Source organism: Aythya marila (assembly GCF_965140915.1).
Source record: "Aythya marila genome assembly, chromosome: 10".
In the NCBI taxonomy this organism is placed as follows: Eukaryota; Metazoa; Chordata; class Aves; order Anseriformes; family Anatidae; genus Aythya; species Aythya marila.
Genome location: NC_139051.1, coordinates 7,836,885 through 7,850,647, shown reverse-complemented (window position 1 = coordinate 7,850,647; position 13,763 = coordinate 7,836,885). Strand labels below are relative to the sequence as shown.

The following is a 13,763-nucleotide window of genomic DNA, read 5'->3' as shown; positions in this document are numbered from 1 at the left end:
CCCATCAAAGGAAGAGCAGCGCGATGTGTTGAACTGAGAACGAAATGTGGAAGAGTGGTTTGTGTTTTTTTTTCCTCTGGGATGATCTGGGTATATTCTTTTGTTTTCTGATCTGTTCTTGTGTTCACAGTCAGAGTAGCCGTGTGAAAGGGGCCAGGACACGGCTGCTGTGGAGCAAAGGCGAGGAGGAGGGAAGTGGGAAATGAAGATGAGAGCAGAGGTGATAAGTTCACACCTTTATATAGGGCAGCTCTGTGCATAGCCGCAGGGGTCTGCATCATTTAAAAGAAAAAATGATGGAAGTCTAGAAATCTCTGGTCCTTCACCTGTCTGCTCTGTGGAAAGCAGTGCTGGTCATGGCTGAGCACAGACCAGCAAGCTGACATATAATTAATATGTTGCACAGAAAAACTAAGGCTAACAAAAAGAAGATTGCAGCAATAAGAACTCAAATTTCAAGATGTGGCTGAATTTAGGTTAATGATGAATGTGAGCAAAGCACAGGGGATGGGGGAGAAGTTGTGTGCTTTGCTGGTGGGTTTTGAGGCAATTTGCTGAGAAGAGAGGGGCGTCGAAGTCTGAGAAGGTGCAGTTGTGCTGTGGCTCCACTGGAGGATGTGAAAAGGACGTGCTCCTCTGGCCACCTCTGCCTCACTTCGCCCTGCCTGTGCTAGGGTTCAGCTTGCTCCAGGGATTCTCTGCCCCTCTGAAGGTCTCCTCTCAGTTTCTTTTTCCTCCAGTCAGTGGTGCCTGCTCTGTATTTCTTAGTTTCCATATCCCCTCTCACCTTGACTTCATGTGCACCTTTGCCTTGGGATAGGTTTTGTGAAACCTGGAGAAGTCTCATCCCAGTCCAGAATGGCAACAAGCCGTTATGCCAAAGCCCTGCATCAGCAGTAATTAAGCATTAAAGGTTCCAATTTTATTTTACTTTATTTTATTTTTTACAGACTTAAGACTTTTTTGCAGACTTAAGACTCCTCCTCACCAGCTAAACCTTTTCCTCTTAATCTCTTTTAAAAGAGGGAAGGAGAAAAATTAAGCCTGAGGCTGGCACCTGCCATGGAAATGTTTAGGTTGTGTTTTGTTTTTTTGTTTTTTGTTTTTTCCATGGAAGACTCCTTTTTTTTCTTTCCTCTCTTCTTTGTACCACTCACCAATTGTCCCAGGTTAAATGAGACTGCAGGCTCCCTGAGTAAAGACTGTTTATTCTCATTCCCCTCCTCTCTGCCATGCTGTGCTGTGGTTCTTTGCATTGTTCAGCAGAGGATGTAGTCTTTAAAAAAATAAAATAAAAATGAGAGTTATAGTTGTACAGTAAGCGACAAGAAATAGAGTGGGTCCAGAGGTCTGTCAGAAACTGCTCTTCATACTGGATTTACACAGCAAGTACTCATTTGAAGATCTCTTCAATTAAAGTAACATATAATATTTGTAATCTCATCTTTAACATCACCACAGTGTGTCTGGTCCCTGTCTCTGGTGTGCAGCCTGCTTTATCTTGGAAGTTCTGGCTCAGTGGGTGTGTGGCATGGTGTCCTTTTGATTATTTTTGTGTGTTTGTTTTTTAATGTTTGAATGCAGAAGCTTTAGAATGACTTGGCTCATTGTGAAAATGAAATTGGCAGTAACATTGTTTAACAAATTTGGGAGACTTTCAAAGCTCTTCATATTGGTACTGCAGATTTCAGTTATTCAAAGTGTAGCTGGGTAACGTTTCCACCTATCAGGCATTGCACATACGTTAATTTTGGAAATAAGCTCATTTTAAGATATTGTTTTCAACGCAGCCAAGTTCCTGTTTTCTTACAGAAACACATGATGAAAGTCCAGAGCATTCCATGAGATATAAATGGACTTGGCATATAGTTATTTGCTTGTGATCTCCGATCCAAGTTCCTGTTGGATTTGAAAAGGGGTTTGATCACAGATAGTTGTGATGCTGTTTACCTGAATATCTCAAGAACCCTCCTATTCCACAGTGATTCGGTTAAAATTCAGGGCTATCTCCTTCCAGCATTTCAGAGAATTTATTTTTAGCAAGTCAGTCCTTGAAGTCGAAATATCCAACTGATAGCTCTTGCAATATAATATTTGTTGGCATCAACTTCTGAAAACTGCAGTACTTGGTGGAGATCTGCCACCAGTATCTGTTTCAAGATCTGATTTTTCCTCTGCTGGGAAAACTATTGTGCACAGCTCGGTGTTAGCTCACATGTGGTGATGCTTTAACAAATACAGAGTGTAAATAGGTCAGCTCTTTAAAGTGTGCCTGCGAGTGCTGTGACTTCGGGTTGGGTTATGCAAAGAACGGTGCTTGGTTTTGTGCAAAGTAGTGGGGAGATTTACCAGTCCAAACAAAGAATATACTGAGTATTACTGGATTATTAAAAAATAATAATAATAATAATAATAATAAAAAAGTATTTCTTTGTCTAGTAAACAAAAGTAATGTTGGGAGACTACACCTGATGTTGTCGAAACAGATACTTGGTCATCCAGGTATTATCATAGGTTGCTTAGTCCTACATTTTTGTGTTCTGTTTCTCCACCTAAATTGGCCAAAGAGAGTTTGCATGTGTCAGATAAATATGTTTCCTACTGCATTAGTGTAAAACTAAAAACTCGAATGCAAATTTTTCTGTTGGTTTGCAGGCAAATATGGAAGCATAATGTGTGGTCTGCCCATGTGGACTTGTTTCAGTTTCATTGCTATTCAGGGACAAAAACTAAGAGGTAGACACCACCGTTGTGTCAGAAAGTCAGATACATTACCAGCTGACTGTTAATTCCTTTCTGTGAATACAAGTTAAAATACCATATTGTGCTTTTATGCCGGGGAATACTCAGTAGTTTAAATGTCACATTCATTGTCTTAATTGTCAACAATGAATCTGTGGCACTTGATAGTTTTTCCTGTGGAAATATTAGAGTGAATGCGTTTCTACGAGCCTTGGTGCTGTAAACAAGGGCTCCCTGTTTGCTGACTGTCAATAAAATTGGCTGTGTGGCATTAGAGGGGCATCTCGGTAGACGTCCTAGTCCACATTGCCTGGATGTGGCAGCCACAGCAATGCTTTCCTTGCTGCTTTCTCAGAGGAATGCTCTGTGGCTCGAGGCCTGTCATTAGGGTCCCGATCTCTGTGGCTCCGATTTCCTGCTTGTTTATTTTTCTGCTTGGGTGCACGGCTGTGCTCTGGCACTGATAGAGTAGGACAGGGAGCAGCAGAAGAGCCTGCGCAGGTGTGAGGCTGGTTCACACGTAAGAACAAGTAGGTGGCTCACGGGTGGCTTTTGCAGCGTTCATTGCAGTGGTTCACAGGTATCTGCAGGTCAACAGAGATGTTATCACTGATGTTTTATTGCTTTTGTCTGCCAGTTCTCTTCTTAGTACCTGTCAGCAAATGCTCTCTTGTTATTTTTTGTTTTGGTTTTCGTTCTCGCACAGAAGATCATGTAGTTCCCCGCCTTGTCTGGTTTCTCCCTCCTGTAAACTCCTTACCCTGCTCAGTCTGTCGCTAGTCTTCTGGGCAAAACTCGTCCCAGTCCCAAGCAGGGAAAATGGGATATAGGAGCTGGCTTTGGAAAACAGGGAAGAAAGGTTTAATATTTTTTCCAGCTTTGCTCTTTACAATTTAGTAGCAATGTTAGTGTGAATACATACACAATCGTGTGCATATACATACACAAAATATTTCTTCTGTATTCAGTGAATGCTGTTGCTTAGCTTGCAAATGATTCTTTTTACAGATTCACCACCAATAATAAGTGATTTAAGGATGAAATTTTAAGTGACTTGATTTTCAAATCCTATTTTCAAAATTGTCTCAAGCTCTTAGGAACATAATTTCATGTCACTTTCTGTTTCTATATGATATTGAAGGGATATACCGGAGATAAACTCCTGAATTTCTAAGTCACTTTTTCTTTAAGCTTTTCATGAAGCTGTTTGTGACTCCAGTTGCTAAAAGTACACCATGCATCTAGATGGAAGTGATATAAATGAATAATCCTTTTTAAAAAGTACTAGGTTATTAAACCATAATCAATTGATTATCATCTATTTTAATAGTCATTTTAATCTAATTATAGGTAATTTTTATTTTAATCTTTGGAATTCATTAACAAAAACTTAGAGCATTGCTTGTAGCCATGAAAAAATAGATAGAGTACACCCTGTCCTACTTAAACTGTGTATTAGCAAAGCTACTTTTTCCTCAAGAAATGGTCTTTTCCATAGCTGACTATGACTTTCCAAATGCTTAGGAAAGAAACATTCCTAATTGATAACCAAAATTTAATCATAGTCGGATACTTCCAGTTTGCATTCAAATAAGGTATTTCTCTGTCTAAATAAGCTTCCCTTGGTTGATTATTCATATTGTAGTTCAGAATGTTTAAAAATGAAAGACAGAGTTGGATGAAATGTAGACTACTTAATACAGTGTGTGTTTAATATAAAAGTCATGCATTATTCATTTTTGCAATTTGAATAACTTTGAATTTAGCATCCCTGTTCTTCATCTTTTCCTTTGATGAACAATTAATTATTAAAATATAATATTGTCAGCATATGGCACAAAAATCCTTGAAAGTGTAAAATGAGCTTCTTTCTCCTGTCATTCCTTGATAAAGGGATACTCTGTATTCTAGGATTTCCAGGGAATGTTTGGCCAGCATCTTAAGTGTTTCCATCATTCTAAATAAAAGGTTATAAAAGTTAAAAATAGCTAAATTAATTGTAACTGAAAGATTATTTCATAAATGTTTCAATAAAAATGGATACAAAGGGAAATCTGTTTTCAAAATGTCCTGTACCTCCCATCTATTTCATTTATAGTCATTGGCTGTTAACGTGAAGAGGATGTTTGCATGTTCAAATACTCTTTCAGATTCATAGCAGTCCACTCTGTGCTCGACTTCCACAGAGAGAGAGTTTCTTAAATAGAAACACGTCATTTTGCTCTGGAGCTGAGCTGTATGCCTGCTAAATTTCAAAATCAACTCCTCTGACTGAGTTTGCAATTTTTCTAACCAATTTTTCCTGTATAAAAATAAGCCGATGAGTTTTTAATTGGAAATCAAATTAAATCCGACCTTTTGCTGTGATTATGATTTCTTGATTAGTTCTCTTTGAACTTTGGCCAATCATATATATTTTACTATTTATTATCTAAGCACACTTTTTTCTCAAGATAGGCTATGAAGAGAAAACGTGTTTTCTTCTTTCTTTCTTTCTTGGGGGTGGAAAAGTCCTTCATACCTGCTTGGATTAGGAGAGAAACTGTTAATGAAGAAATCACAGTATTCTGTTGCAATGTGGTGTACTTTGACTTTAATAGAATCACTCATATTTTGGAACTCCAAAGGCTGCAAAAACTTTCCACGCCTGCTGATAACGTGCAGAAGAACAGAAGACATTTGGAAAGCATCATATATTTGCACCTTGCAGCAGGAGTGGAGGAAAACAATCCCCTTGTTTACCATGCTGCTGTTCAGAGCTATAGGCAGACATCTTGATTTGATCACGACTTCTAGAAAAATGTGGGGTCTGTGGAAGTGGATTCTGCAGACCTCACCCATATTCATTTCCTTCTGACTTGGTGACGGTGTGTGTGCTGGTCATCAACCTGCCCGCCTCCGCACCCTGCAGACTTGCTTGGCAGCTCTGGCAAGACAGAAAGAGAAGAGTTCCTGCTACCTGAAGGTAGACGTTGGTTTGAAGCATAAAGAATATAATAAGTGAAGAATTGCGATGTATGGAAGAGCCTCGCGTGTCAGCATGCCCTGAGGCAGTGAGCACCTTTGCACAGATTGAGAGGGAGCTTCGGCCTGTGAGTCAACATAAATTGCAGAGGATAAATACTCAGGGATGGCAGGGAAATTGTCTTGCCTGCAGCTGTTTCCTCCTTTCATTTATTTATTTTTCTTCACAGTGTTAAATATTACCAGCTTGTCACTGTTACTTGAAGCTAAATGCTTTCAGTGCGTAGGTTTGCATTTCAGGCTGTTCAAGGAGCCTTCTTGGAGGAAAGACTTCATCCCCCAGCCTGCTAGACCGCAGGAAGGAGTTTCTTGGATGAGGAGGAAGAGTGTTTTTACCTCTGAGACACATTTGTGGTGCTGTGCCAACTGCATCCGGCAGCAGCCCTGGCATTGCCCATGTGGCTGGGTGCAGGCAATCCCATAGAGGCACCGTCTGGATGCTGCTCTGAGCACCACGTTGAGCCGGAGCTTGGCTTTACAGATGCTCTGCTGCCATGCTGCCCTTCCCCTTGGTTCAACCCTGGCAGCTCCTGGAGACGTTTTTGGCTGGCCACTGCCTTGGCCATCTTGGCAGCCCACAGAGGGATTGACTGCGTTCCTGCATCCCTTTTCCCTGCTGGTGGGGACAGGACGGGCACGCGACCCGGTGCTCTTTGGTCAGGCAGCAATGAGCAGGACCGCTGGGACTGAACTTTGTTCCCTCGAGGCTCTGACAAACACTCACTGCCATCAAGCTGAAGAGCAATTTACTGAGTGCTGAAGCCACTGAATACGGTGTTATTTTTGTGCTAGCATAAAGCAGTGGGATAACAAGGGCATTTCACACCTGCACGCCTTCTAAATAGGAGCAGTATAGGACTGACTAGCATTTTGGCTGCTCTTATAATAATCAACACATCAACTCTTACAGAGACTTCCTGATAGGGTGTTTCCATCCTTCATTATATATATATATGATAAAATATGTTGTTGCCATTACACCTTGCTAGGCTGCCTATCAATGTGATGTCTGTTTTAAAGACACGTAAAAAAAAAATAAAGTGTAATTTTACTTGTCAATCTTCCCCCGCAGAGAAGGAGACCTTTCTGGATCCCTTTGTGCTGAGGGACCTTCTGCCGGCATCGCTGGGGAGTTACTACCGCTACGCAGGTTCCCTGACGACTCCTCCATGCAGCGAAATTGTGGAGTGGATTGTTTTTCGGAAGCCTGTTCCCATTTCTTACCATCAGGTGTGTTTAGTTTGTCCATGGAATCTCTTGATTTGCTCTCTTTCAGACAGTGTTTTCAAAACCCAATGTTTTAATTTTGAGAACAAAAAAGTTTCTGTTGACAAAAAAGGAAGTGTTGGTGATTTTTTTTCTTCAGTAATATTGTTTCTGAGCAAGAGCCATCAGTCTTAAGAAGACAGTACAACATGAAACCTAGTTTCCTTTCAATGATTTATTTGGTATTGTTTTTGTTAAGATTAAATTAAGCTGTGGTGTAAATATTTACATGCAGTTCTCTTTTATTCTTTTTAATTGAAACTTTCTTTTCAAAGTAAAGTGAGTGATTTCAGTTCTGCTCAGATTTAGTAATTTGAACTAATTACATTAGAAAAGACGTGTTTCCATTAATTCTCCATGGTTAACTGTTTTTGTAACACAGTAAAGCTGCCATTATGTGCTTAGAGAGCTGGTACACAAATCTTTAAAATTAGCACATAGCAGCTTTTAATGCAAATAGACGCAGTGTCTGGGATTTGTCTGGAGAAGAATGCTCCCAATAAAGTAATGGATAAATGCAGTCAAATGTTTACTAGTTAACAGCATTTTTGACATTTTAAGATTGTCATCTTTAGAAAACCATCCTGCTGAAATTAGTCCTTCCTTTATTCATCTGTCTTAAGCTATCAAAGCAAAGTTCTTAAATACATTAACTCTGTCAACCCTAAGTGGGTAGTTCACAGGGTGGTTGTGACTGACAGATGTTGGTTCTCAAGGATTTCAAAACGGCAGAAGGCGATTGCTGTGTCCCCACTCCAGGCTTGTTTCCATGTTTTCTAGATCCCATTGCTTCTCCTGTAGACCCTTTCATGTTTTTTTGAAGTGCCATGTTCAAACGCTCAGGTCTCAGCACTTTCAGCTGGGCTCCCCTGAGGCTGAGGGACATGGCAGGATGCATGTGTCGAGCCACCTGTGCTGGTTTTACTTCACCTTTTTCACAAAAGCACCATGTTATTACCCGTGTTCAACTGGTGGCCAGCAGGAACCCTTTTGCTAGCTGCTCTCTCCAGAGCACTCTCTAGCAGTGCTGCTGAACATCATGTGTTCACGCAGGCGACGATTCTGGCCGAAGCGTGGGACTTTTTTGCACATGGTCGCGGTTGAATCAGACCCTTTGTTTTTTTCAGGCTGTTTCTCTGATTGTCAAGATCATTTTGAATTCTGTCCTTGCCTGCAGGATACTTGCAAGCCCTTGTAGCTTTTCACTACATCAATAACTTTACTGTTTACTACTGGGTGGCTGTGAGGCCTGACCCACACTCAGTTTTATACCCTGCGTACCACCCTGTATACACATCGAGTGGGTCATGGACTTTTTTCTTCTTTTTCTGTTTTAACAAATGCAAATGAACTGCTAAATGCCAATTATGGCTATCACTATTGTGGTATAAAGGTACTTTATCCTGGCAGAGCTTCTTTCCTGTGCTGTAGAGCAGTAACTGTGCCAAGCCAAGCCTTTAAAATTTGGCATTGTGCTGCTTTATGAATGTGTGTGTGGTTGAAGAGCTGGGTATTCTGTGTGCAGACAGACTTTCATTGATACTACAACACATGTGGAATAAATAATAGTATTCTTCCCCTTGGCAGTTCTAGATGGGTGTATTTTAAGAGCCTGCCACCCTGCCATTGCTATGATTATTATTTGTTCCTCTAACAGAAACAGTGCAGTATAATCCATTGCCACAGTTTAACCTTCTTTATCACAAACCCCATGAAGCAGTCTGTAATCCCAGAGGAGGAAAGTGATATTGTTTAAGCTTTGTTGCTGTTCCAATTAAATCCTTGCTTTTGTGCAAAATACCTTGCTGTAAAAAGGACAGTACTGAAGTGGTCCATTTGTGGAGTCTTCTCTATTTTATTCTCAGTGCTCCATCATCATCATCTCTCCCGATAATTAGACAACAAAACAGGACAAGCCGTGTCACCCTGCAGATACATTGTCAAGCTAAGTGCATTCAATGACCCAAAGCATGGCATTATCTCTCATAATGCATACCTCAGAGTATCTCATTGTGCTTATAACAGTTTTAGTATTTTTAATTGCCATTTATATATCCAGCCCTTAGAAAACCGGGCGCATCAGGCTTTAATGGTTTGTAATTACATGACTTGGAATTTTAGATCAGGTTTCTCTCTATCTATAACAGTCTTAAAACAGCTTTTCATTTGTTCTTCTGAACAGGAGCTCTTGTACTCCTTGAAGAGCATGAATGTAGCTCCTTGACTGTGACTCTTCTTTTTTTTTCCTGCCAGCTATAAATCAATTAATTTCTCATTTGTGGTAGATAATATTTTTATAGTAAAAATGAAGTCTAAATGACTTATATATACTTCAACACATAAAAAGGGGAAGGTTAAAAATCACATTTGAATTGGCAATTGTTAAAATGCAATTATCCCTCCCCAAGGTAGCACAGCAGAAGAAAATATTTTAGAAGTTCTCACTGAAAGTTTAAAAATTCAATTAATGTCATGGAAGTGTAAGCTTAGAGACTTGACTTGATAAGGAGCAGTTGGTACCCAGTTCATGAACTTCTAGGGAGTAATTTTAAGGCCTGTTAGTTGGCTTCATCAAAACTGGTTCTAGAGCATGAAGGGAAAAAGGTAGGTAAATATTTACAGCATTGTGGTCACTGCCAACATGCAATGTCGTTGGAGAGCGTAGGGCTTAGCAGGATCATCCTGTTTCTTTGTTAAGACAAAAGTATAAGATGATAGACCCTTTACCCACTTTTATTTAGCCTGTCATTGCTTCTGACTGCATTATACTAGTTAGGAAATAGTTTTCAAGATTTTTCAAGATCTTTCTCTAAAGAATCAGAGAGGAGATTACAGCTGAGAACCAGGGAATAGGGCATTCATCTAAGATGCAGAAAAAGTCCAATCCAAATGCCACCACCAGTGCACACAAGGCTGGAAGCAGCACCTGGGTACCCTGCCTGTGAAGGGAACCAGTCACCAGCTGTCAGCCCTCCCTGCTGCTCGCCTCCCCTCGCTCTGCATCAGCTTCCTGCTTGTACAGTAAGGGTAGGGAGAGGGGGAGGCTGCTACTGAAAACGTACAAGCCTGAGTTGTGCTGATACCTTGGAAGTGATTGCCTGTTAGGAGACCCAGTTCCCTCGCCTTTGTGTTTGAGCACAGATCTGCCAAACGCAGGCTCTGCACTGCGAGGTCCATCCTTTCTCCCTCCTGTTGTCCATGTGCTGCTCACAGTGATAATGTTCCCATACGTTTCCCCATTAGCCAGCCCAGCACACCTCCCCGCTCCAGGGAGACTGACTTTTGAAATGAGAAGTGTACAAATTGACTCTCTCTTGCCTTGGGGGTTGGAGAAGTTTTACCAATTTCAGCCCAGTAAAAGGAATCGTCAGGCCCAACAGAACAGGCAAGCTGGATGGCAGCAGCAGAAGGGAGTTTCTGTTTACTGGTTCGAAGGGAAATTAAATATCGATAGCGAGTGTCTCTTGGTTCAGCGGAGGATGCTTAGCTGCTCTGTTGCAGCTTCCTTTGATTATTGTTATCAGCACTATCAGCTGAGGCTACAATGATAATTTTTCCCAGTTGCAAACTTCAGGACTCGCATTCATTTCCATAGCTTTTAGAGCAGATGCACGTAATGAAAAGTATGTAGCTTTCAAAGTGACCTATTAAACTATGAGTGTTGTGTAAGTCCCTTTTTAAAGTTGTGGGCCAGATTCTGTATTCCCCAAATCCATACCATCAATATACGTAATTGATGTAAACAGTATCAGCAGTGAGTCCTTCTTTGCTCTGTCTTCCTCAACCTTTCCAGCAGCGACATAACTGATTCTAGTTCTTGACCTGAACGATAACAAGCTATTAGTAAATGCTATGCTGACCTTGATAGCTGTGAGAACAACATTAGCTGAAAATATTTTCACCTTAGTTTGCTAGAAATTTCCTTCTAGGAAGTGCTGAGATACAAACTAACGGAAAAGTTTTCCAATTACAGTTCTTTCTCACAGGTTAATACATTTTATTAAAAATAGCTCAGATCTGAATACAACTAAGGAAACTTATTCCCAGAGGAATATGTGCTAGCTGTGACCATTTTATGTTATTTTTTCTCACCCTGTAGTTAGGTATCAGAAGGAGCAGTGGCTGGTAGGGAGGTCAGGGTGCTTGGAGATGGGAGCCCTCAGCTTGTGCTGCTCTGCTACTGACCTGCTCCTGGGCAAGTCAGCTCGGGGCTTTGGGGGCCGGTCCCATAATGCTGGGACAACTGCAGTGACCTCTGTGCAACAGTGCTGCAAGAGCTGGCCGTGGAGCTCATTCAGCCTGGCAGCTAGGCATCGTGATTCAGAGCTAAGGTAATATCACCCTCTCCTGGAGAGGGCTTTTGGGGTGGAAACATTTTTTGGCATGATACTATGAAATAAAACGGTGCCAGCATTGAGGAGGGTTTGGCGTGGCTGTCGCACATGAAATCCATCCAGACAGAGGGTCTAAAGGGCAAACATTTCCTTGCCCATGACAGACAACAGAGAGTTGATCGAAGGTCTTCTCTTCTGCTGGGCAGGATAAGCCCTGTGCTGAGATAAGATGGTTGGCAGTGATTTCAGTGGGCAGCCCGACTTCCCGCATGGTTTATCAGTCTTGGCATCAACACTTCCTGCCATTTTACTTTCTTATCAACCACCCGGATTTCACCACATTGTTTTCTAATTAATGTCCTTTCTCTTCCTTGCCATGATGGCTGTGGTCAGCTGGAGGCTTTCTATTCCATATTCACCACTGAGCAACAAGACCATGTCAAGTCCGTGGAGTACCTGAGGAATAACTTCCGACCACAGCAAAGCCTGAACAACAGGAAGGTGTCCAAGTCTGCTGTGAAGGATGCTTGGAGCCAAGATATGACAGACATCTTGGAAAATCCACTCGGCACAGAAGCTTCCAAAGGTAGATTATGCTTATGAATTTTGCACTTGACTAACGAGAGATTTTTTTGTCTGCTTTGTCATTAAATTGTGCTGAGGATAGCTGCGAGCTGCCAAAGAAATAATGCAGTGTATGCAGTTATGCTTTGTTTGTATCTGTTAATAAATTAACTAGTCCTGTGTGTGCCTACAGTTATCTGTGAAACTCAGTGTCATGAGGTACCATGGTGATAAAGCCCCAGAATCTGCAAGTCCCAAACTGCCGATCTCCCTGTTTCTGCCAACTGGTTGTAGGGCCTTAGAGATGCCTGACAAATAGGAAATGCTAATGAAAAGGGTCAGCAGTAAAATTTTGGCCCCGTTAGCAGTGACTCATCGGGTGTTTGAATGGAAATAGGGTATCCAGATGTGGTCATGGTTTTCATTTTTACAAGTATCAGGAGTTCTGAAGAACTGCCGACCTTTTTAATTAAAAGTTTGTATCAATCTTTTGGTAATGGTGGCTGGGACAAAAACCCTCTTCCTTACAGACAGGTGATTTTATAATGTCTTGCTGAAGTGTTTCATGTGCCTTTTTGTAGAGCAGCTGGTGCTCGCTTCTGTCAGACACTGGATAATGAGCTGGATGGAGGAGGGTGGGAGGGAGGCTGCAGTTGTTGCGTTGGCACAGACAGCCCTGGCTAGAGGAGCACATCAAAAATTCTGAGAGAAATGTGTACCGGATAAAATAAGACTAGAAATAAATATCATTTACTACCTTTATTTGCCTTTATTTTATTGACTGCTGTTATTTATAGGTAGGAGGAATGACATGTAGTTCCCAGTCTTCAGTCTCGAAAAGTGCTTGGTGCTTAACCAGTCCTGAGTACAGGTAAAAGAAGAAGGGGCAGTTTGCCAGAAGGAAACAACTAAGCAGATTTACAATCTGCCCTTGCGTACCTGGCATTTTCACCTGGCCAGGCACATAGAGCGTAGTTTGAGATGTGAATCATGAAAACAGCTGCGTTCAGCAGCCTCACCCTCCCACGAGAGTGCTGAAAGAGAGTATTTCTCAGGGCTCATTATTCTGTGAGCGTGCTTATTTTTATATATATAGTATACACGTACACAAACCTCGTGTACATTAAAGGCAGCCTTGGGATGGAAAATTTACATCAGAAGTGAGAAGGAGATCTTGGGAATGAAGAGACCCTGCTATGCTCTGATGCTCTGGTCTGCAGTTTTCAATCAGTGTTTTAACAGCAACATGTGTCAATATTTATTTCTTCAGTTATATCCTGTGTACTTGTTACCTGCCCAGAACAGTGATGAAAGTTAATAGGTTACGTTATGTTAAAAGTGACAAAACTCTCTAGTTATTATTTTGAGTGCAGCCAAAGTACCCTCTGGTACATGTGGTGTAATATTCAAGGTTTTACTGTTTTGGCCACATGCCTGAATATTCCTCACCTCACTGGAAAGTTTTTAAGATTATAAAAATGTTCTGGGTGATTTTCACCCCCACAGTAAAGATCTCAAACCCGCAATTAGGGGCATTACAAACACTAAGGTCTGTAGTTAATGGGCTGATCCTGAACTTGGAAGTGTTGATATTGAAGGGGCACTGGAAGTAACTGGAAAGATTCTCACTGACTTTGCTCCTTATGGACTCTAAGACCCAGATTCAGACAAGTGCACATGGTTTAGTTAATATTATGTGAGCCAACCCACTGGATCAAGAGAGCTTCATAAGCACTAGTCCATGTTTGGATAGCTTCGTACCTGGGTGCTTAACAACACACATGCTTGTGGACTGGTTTCCTTTGATTTTTCTCTCTGGATCCTCTCCCAACA

The 13,763-nt window shown here is 41.3% G+C and overlaps 1 protein-coding gene across 1 annotated transcript in view; it reads left to right on the top strand.

Moving 5' to 3' along the window:
- Window positions 1-13,763, top strand: part of PTPRG (protein tyrosine phosphatase receptor type G) — a 397,823-nt gene that overhangs the window by 291,488 nt on the left and 92,572 nt on the right. Inside the window, exons 7-8 of the mRNA XM_082767913.1 lie at window positions 6,839-6,996; window positions 11,760-11,952. Of these exons, the coding sequence (XP_082624039.1) occupies window positions 6,839-6,996; window positions 11,760-11,952 (351 nt within the window). The remainder of the gene's footprint in view (window positions 1-6,838; window positions 6,997-11,759; window positions 11,953-13,763) is intronic.